General features: G+C 43.1%; 1 protein-coding gene across 3 annotated transcripts in view; it reads right to left on the reverse strand.

Annotated features, from left to right (window-relative positions):
* The window catches only part of EMCN (endomucin), a 41,942-nt gene extending 34,721 nt beyond the window's left edge, over positions 1 to 7,221 (reverse strand). Inside the window, exon 1 of one of the 3 annotated variants that reach the window (XM_028744187.2) lies at positions 7,065 to 7,221. In XM_028744187.2, the coding sequence (XP_028600020.2) occupies positions 7,065 to 7,149 (85 nt within the window). In that variant the 5' untranslated portion in view covers positions 7,150 to 7,221. Of the gene's footprint in view, positions 1 to 7,058 lie in introns of all 3 variants that reach the window. The other 2 variants (XM_028744186.2, XM_028744188.2) reach the window with 2 other exon arrangements.
* Positions 7,222 to 7,616: the final 395 nt, after the last annotated feature.

Raw genomic sequence — 7,616 nt, forward strand, 5'->3', positions numbered from 1 at the left:
TGAGGTAGCATGTCAGGAGTTATTACTGTGGTTCCAACTGCATTCCCCCCCCTCCCCGAGATGGCTGCTCGCTCCTGTTTCCAGACTTATTTATGCTCAGTTTTCTCCAGAAAGTGAAAACTTGAGTCTAAAGTTTAGTGGCTGCTTGGACAAAGAGGTGATCTCTGGTCTCAAGCGTGCTGGCTTGCCCCCATGATTGAGGGGGCTGGGGCCATGTGACATGCTGATGTCACTCGCATATGCCATGTGGCGTGCTGATGTCACTCTCGTATGCCATGTGATGTGCTGATGTGTTGACCACATGCCACATGGCTTGCGTGAGTGATGCGAGCATGCCATGTGGTGTGTGTGAGTGATGTGATCACGTTGCATGTTATGCATGCCCAACTTGTGCACGGTCGCTGTGGAATATTGAGGGGGCTCAGCCTTCTCCTTGAATTTTTTGGGAGAGCCCTCAGCTTCTCGGCTCCCCTGTCTGGGCTCTTCCTGTGACTGCCATTAAAACGAGTCTTTGAACAACGTATATACTATACTGGGCAAGAGACTTTGGGTATAATATACAACTTACAGCATGGGAGAAGTTATGGAATTGGGATTTAAAATTCACAGTATGTTACACGTTGAAAGAATTTTTTTTTATGACAATGATGTACTGCTGGTATTTAACTCCTAGTAAATTAGCAGAAATGTATAAAACGGGATCAAATGTATGATGGAAATGTAAGGAAAAAGAAGGCACCTTTTATCATATGTGGTGGAAATGTAAGGTAGTAAAAAGAATTTTGGGAAATGATATATAATGAGTTGAAAAAAAATGTTTAAAGTAACATTTTCTTTTTTAAAAACCCCTGAAGCCTTCCTTTTAGGAAATCTAGATGCTGAAACCCCAAGGGAGCAGATAAGACTATTTATGTATGTGACCACGGCTGTGTGGATGTTATTGGCCCAGAGATGGAAAGAAGATAAAGCCCCCACCAGAGAAGAATGGCAGATCAAGTTGATGGATTATGCCGAAATGGCCAAAATGACCAGAAGAATCAGAAATCAGGAAGAGCAAGTTTTTAATAGGGAATGGGAAAAAATCATAACTTATCTTAGAAACCATTGTAAACAGTTAAAATCATTAGTAGGATTGGAATATCACTTGTAGTTTAATGGTGAGTTTTGGACACAATGGAGAGGTAAAAGGTTTTGGATTATCATAAAAGGTGCAGGAGGAAATGATTAACAAGAGAACCCACAAAGGGGAGGAGGGAAGTCAAGGAGATTCCTTGGAATCTTGTTTTTATGTTGTAAGTTGGACATGTGACAGTAAAAGTTTAATTTGAGAAACCAAATAAATATATATATTTTTTAAAAAAAGAACAACGTATGTACAAAGTGCTCTGAGTGTATATGAACAGCTGCATCACACGTCAAAATATCCTAGATCAGGGGAAGGGAATGTTACTGTCAGGCGGCATCTCTGCTTGTAGACTTTTATGTAATACATAGCTACAGGTTACATCAAAGGTTCTGGCTGCTAATCTGCAATGGGAAACCTCAGCACTCCTGCAGGGACCCACAGGGAAGATGGCAGCAAGGCAGATGCTCTACCATGGTCCTTCCCTTGTAAACAAAGGAACGTAGGAACCTGCCTTACAAGAGTCCATCTACTGGTCTATCTAGTTCTGTCTGGGACCTTCTGAATGCAACCCAGACGTGTTGCCACTGAGCCATGACCCAGGTTAGTCTGGGTCCCATCCCCCAAACTATGTACACAATTGTGGAATATGGCACGTTACAGGACACTGAAAATACACACCTAGAACTTCAAATCATCCAGATGATGTTTACATGTGAGCAGCCTTTGGTAGAAGATAGCTAAATGATGAAACAAAGTAATGTCTGATGGACGTTAGTGAGGTAGGAAGGACCACAGGTTGGTGACAGAGCATATGCTTTTCAAACAAAAGGTGCAAGGTTCAGTCTCTGATACCTCCACAGAAAAATACCAAGTAGCAAAGAAGGGGAAGATGTATGCTTGAGACCCTGGAGAGCTGATGCCAGAGCAGACTGTATTGAGCTGGGTGAACAAAGAGTATGAGGCAGCTTGTGACATTGCTTTGCTTTGCCCTCCTGGAAGAAAAAGGGTTCCATTGCATATGAATCCAAACTCTTGACATTATCACTCTCTCTCCCCCACCCCCACTGAAATCCTACGGCTTATACTGAAGTTTATTTTGATGGATGGTCAGGGCTCTCTCTTCTTAATTAAACCCGCAGAAAGATAAGCTGCCTGAAATTCTTGGGCAGCAGGGGTGAGCAGCCTTGATGAAGGAGCAGAAGGGGCACTTCCACCATGGTCTCTTGGGCTGAACAGCATTCTCTGTGTGCAACTAGTCCCCTCAGCAAAGAATCACTTGTAGTTTCCGTATAAAAGATCTGCTTGTTCAGGTGAGCACACTTCGGCCAGCCCAAAGGATTATGGTAAAGCCATTTCAAAAGCTCTGGAGTGCTCTTTTTTGTGATATCTGGAGAGGCGGACTTAGGCTGAGGGGAAAAAACAACAACAACAAACTCACCAGATGCCCTAACCTGGGATTTAGCCTCGTTCTTGTACACTGGAGTCGTGTGTTTTCAGGACCCAGCCTATTCTTGTGACAGTAACCTAATTTAACTGTTTTTAATTCTGAATTTTAAATTATTATGGCCATTTTGGGCCCTGTGCCCTTGTGCTCTTTCAGGATGCAATCTCATCCCCGAAAAGCACTTTTCCCAGGGCCACGATCTCATACAGATCACATGACTTGCATGGGAATGCGGCCCCAGAAGATGGCATCCTGGTTTTTCCCTGCGTCGCGTTGGAAGGTGTGGACTTGGTATCAGGCAGCTTCCAACATTTTCTATGCGGCTATTTAGAATAAAATGGCAGAGATAACAGCCTGCTGCATGCAGAGCTTTGTAAAGGAAGCCCATGCTTGTAAAAAGCATCTAGTAGAAAGTTACACATGGCTATTAAAAGGTAAAGGGACCCCTGACCATTAGGTCCATTCGTGACCGACTCTGGGGTTGCGGCACTCGCTTTATTGGCCGAGGGAGCTGGCGTACAGCTTCCGGGTCATGTGGCTAGCATGACTAAGCCGCTTCTGGCAAACCAGAGCACTGCACAGAAATGTCGTTTACCTTCCCGCTGGAGTGGTACCTATTTATCTACTTGCACTTTGACGTGCTTTTGAACTGCTAGGTTGGCAGGAGCAGGGACGGAGCAATGGGAGCTCACCCCGTTGTGGGGATTCGAACCGCCAACCTTCTGATCGGCAAGTCCTAGACTCTGTGGTTTAACCCATAGTGCCACACATGGCTATTACTGATTATCAAAAGCAATGACTTGTGGGGATGCAGTTGGGCCACCCGTTCTTAGCAGGGTGTGCCCTTTCTCAATATGACTGGGCTGAGAAGCCCAGCTAAGGATGACAATTTCAAAAAACCCCCACAAAGCATCAGTCTGCCAAAAACCAAAGAAGGATGGAAACTAGATAAAGGGAAATGGGATGACCATTACACAGAGCAATAGGGTGGGTTTTTATTTTTGTTAAACAGTCATAGCATTCGTTTAAATGGAATATCACCCAAAATAACCATGTGGTGAGGCCCATTACATCAGCCTGCAATGAAAAGAGAGAGAGAGTAGCTAAACCCCTTGGCATTCAAGACATATAAATTAAAAACCTTGATTGGACAAAGCTGTGGAAAATATATTCAAAGAAGGAATATGTGTGTATGTGTGTATTTATATATATATACTGCCTTTCAAAGAGCTGGATAATATCCCTAAGTAGGTCAGGTCATTCTAATCTCTAATTAATGAAAAATATGGAAGATGCTACTAGGTCAACACAAATAGGATTAGGGTAATTGTGTGAATGGTTTTGCTTATTAGCAGCATGTCTTAAGAACTGGATTATTCCTAAAGTAGTTTTAATATTTCTCTAATTTATGCCAACAAGGAAGAGAAGAACTAAGGACAATGGTTACTAATTGCTAGGGGCATTGTCCACACAATTTAAATATCTTTATGTACAATTAGGGATGGGGTATGTATTTGCAAGGGACGTGGGTGGTGCTGTGGGTTAAACCACAGAGCCTAGGACTTGCCGATCAGAAGGTCAGCGGTTCGAATCCCCGTGACGGGGTGAGCTCCCGTTGTTCAGTCCCAGCCCCTGCCCACCTAGCAGTTTGAAAGCACGCCAGTGCAAGTAGATAAATAGGTACCGCTCCGGCGGAAGGTAAACTGCGTTTCCGTGCGCTGCTCTGGTTTGCCAGAAGCAGCTTAGTCATGCTGGCCACATGACCCAGAAGCTGTACGCTGGCTCCCTCGGCCAATAAAGTGAGATGAGCACCGCAACCCCAGAGTCGGACACGACTGGATCTAATGGTCAGGGGTCCCTTTACCTTTATGTATTTGCAAAGGGGAAGGGGCTTGAAAATGCAAGCTCCTCCATTCAAATAACAGCACAGGGGTGGGGAACTGGTTGCCCTACTGATGCTGTTGAACAACAACTCCCATCAGACCCAGTCAGCATGGTTAAAGGTCAGGGATGGTGGACGTTGTAGTCTGTCAACAACTAAAGAGTTCCAAGTTCTCCATCCTTAGTGTAGGCTGTTCGTTTTGGATGTGGGGTGTCATGAAACTCAGCATTAGGCAGTTTGGGTTAAGTCACTATCCAAAGTTGTCATTTGTCTACCCTTCCACTCTGAACTCAATTAGGAAGAAGCTCTAATGGAGAAGGCCTGCCCAGCCTGAAATATACCTCCCCAACCTGTAGTAATTACTCACCAGTTTGGGGAGGGGGGGAAAGGTGCAGCCATTGATTTGGAAGGAAGAGAGATACGTAGAAAATGAAGCATGGTCACAGCAGGGGAGAAACATCAAGAACCAACAGGGGGCACTTTCCAGGTTGCAGTGGGGGATGGTGGGGGGAATTAGATTTCATTTGTATTTAAAGGTAAACCTATCTTTGCACTTGCTCTTGCTGAAACAATACATGAACCAACGCAAGTCATCTTTCAAAAGCCACGCTTCTCTGAATTTTGCAATGCAGTTCTGCAGCCAAGTAACATGTACAAAAGTGCATATAATGGGGGGAATTGCTCAACAAAAATGGTATGCAGTGGTACCTCGAGTTACAGACTCTTCAGGTTACAGACTCCGCTAACCCAGAAATAGTACCTCGGGTTAAGAACTTTGCTTCAGGATGAGAACAGAAATTGTGCTCAGGTGGCGCGGCAGCAGCGGGAGGCCCCATTAGCTAAAGTGGTGCTTCAGGTTAAGAACAGTTTCAGGTTAAGAACAGACCTCTGGAACGAATTAAGTACTTAACCTGAGGTACCACTGTATTAGGCATACAAACACATGTATATTGGCATAAATTTGCACTAAAATGCTTTTGATTTTTGTTTTTTTTAACAAAGTAATAATTATAAATAAAAATAAGAAAGTTCACCCCACCCTCAAGACCATTCCACTGTAACTATCCAACCTCCCAAAATTTCAACACCTCTTGCGATGCTTTGACTTTTGATTTTCTTGAGGGTTTTTTTTTTTTAAAGAGTTTGCAAACTGATGAGGAAATGTGGACAGCTGAAGACTGGAAGAAGTGAAATTGACCAATTTCCCCACCTCTACGTTCTCATAACCAGGACACCGAGCTGTCTGCTGCTATTGACCCCTTTCCATCTTGAATTGCAGAAGTCATACAACCCCTTCAAAGTTTAACCATGGCATCAGGGCTCCTTCTTCTAAATGCTGAAGGACACCAATGGGGCTCCAATGAGGATTTTCAGAGTGTATGCTGACATGACATAGGTTTGAAAGCAGATCTTTCAATGATGATACCATTGGTGCCAACCTCCTTGTCAGCATTTTGAACAGCAGCGAGCCTGCCCAACAACATGGGTTATGCCACACCAAGCTTCTGTTTATTTCCATTCTAATGAGTAAGCCGAGGAAAAGACTTTGATCCAATACTTGTGATTACTTAGCAGCAGGCATTCGGCTACATGGTTAGTAACCATTCAATCAACTGGTCTATTTATAATATATCTGTGAAAGGGTATAGACTTTGCATCTTTTTAAAGGAGACAACTGCACAAAACAGCACCTTCTGCAAAAAACAACATTTCCTAGCGTCAGATGGAATTACTGTCTTTTCAAATAACAGCTCCAGTTGTTCTCTGGTTATCAGCCTTTGTTTTGCTTAAAAATTGAATACTGTGGACTGTAAAAAACACAACAATGCTGTACTACAGACTGCAAAAACTGATTGAACGATATACAATGATTAGAATCCAAAGTTAAAATAAGAAAGAATCCTAGATCTGCATAGTCCCAATGATATCTCTGTGTTAATCTGTGTATTTATTTCTTATTCTCCTTGTCCCTTTTCCTTCAAAATTAAAAATTAAAAAAGAACAAAATTAGAAAATGACACTGCAATAAGGCAACACTCCCCTCTCAGTTTTACTCCTCTACCTGTTTCAATCTCCTTTGAACAATACTTACCGCTCTTAACAGTACAAATAGCTGCATGTGTATTCAGAAGCAATTTCTGCTACCTTCAAAGGCGCTTAGTTCCTAGTAAGTGTGCTTAGAAATGCAGCCTTATTCTTTGGTCTGATGGGGTTAATCTCCAGGAGGCATGATGTGTTCAAGGAGCTACCAGTTGTGGTGAATTAGGCTAAGTGACCATGCCTAGGGGCCCTATGCAATAGGTAAATAAATCAGATTTTTTTCTGCCCACTCTCAAATACTAGAGCTCCAGAAGAGCTGACCAGCAAGAGATATTATTCTCTGGATACACTGAGATCTATAAGAAATAACCTTCTTCCTTTCTTCTCTCGTCATGCAATCAGCCAGTCCATGCATGTGTGGCAATGAAGCACTCTCTAGTATAGCCCAAGAAAAAGCAGTATAGCGGGCAAACCTTTTCCTAGCCAGGAACCTCTACTTGTCCCCAGCTGCTCTGAGCGAGCAAGTGAGCAAGCAAGCCAGAAAAGAGTAGCAAAGAGGAATGTACCATTACCGCGGACACAGCAGGTCAACAAAGCCACAGAGAGGAAGACTCTTCCCAACAGCTCCATAGTGCTTGTTCTCTGTGCTGCAGGCATTCCTTTTCCAAAGGCAGTAAAGCACCAAACTCTTTCCCCGTATGAATGGCCACTGCCCAGTCCTGCTTATTTTGGGGAGCTTGATAAAGAACAGGAGGAAATACGACAGACTCCCTCTGGGAATTCAGATTTATTGTTTCAGCCCTTTAGCAGGAACTCCTTTTCCTTGGCAGGCAATCGTGTTTTTGTTACTACTTTAGTTTGTTCTTCTTCAGCCTCAGAGGTCAGGAAAGGTTCCAAAGGGAGCAGATCTTGCTTGAGAAGAGGACCAGATTCACAGTTTTTATATATCTACAGTCTATCTCTATCTCTATCTCTATCTCTATTTCATCTATAGCTATAGCTATAGTTTTAGCTATATCTCTGTTTATCTATGCTCTAACACACCTTCAGTATGTCCTCATTCAGGTAACATGCAATTTCAAATTGATTTTTCTTCACTCTTCATATTATTTTTTATCATTTTG

Source organism: Podarcis muralis, chromosome 9, assembly GCF_964188315.1.
Source record: "Podarcis muralis chromosome 9, rPodMur119.hap1.1, whole genome shotgun sequence".
In the NCBI taxonomy this organism is placed as follows: domain Eukaryota; kingdom Metazoa; phylum Chordata; class Lepidosauria; order Squamata; family Lacertidae; genus Podarcis; species Podarcis muralis.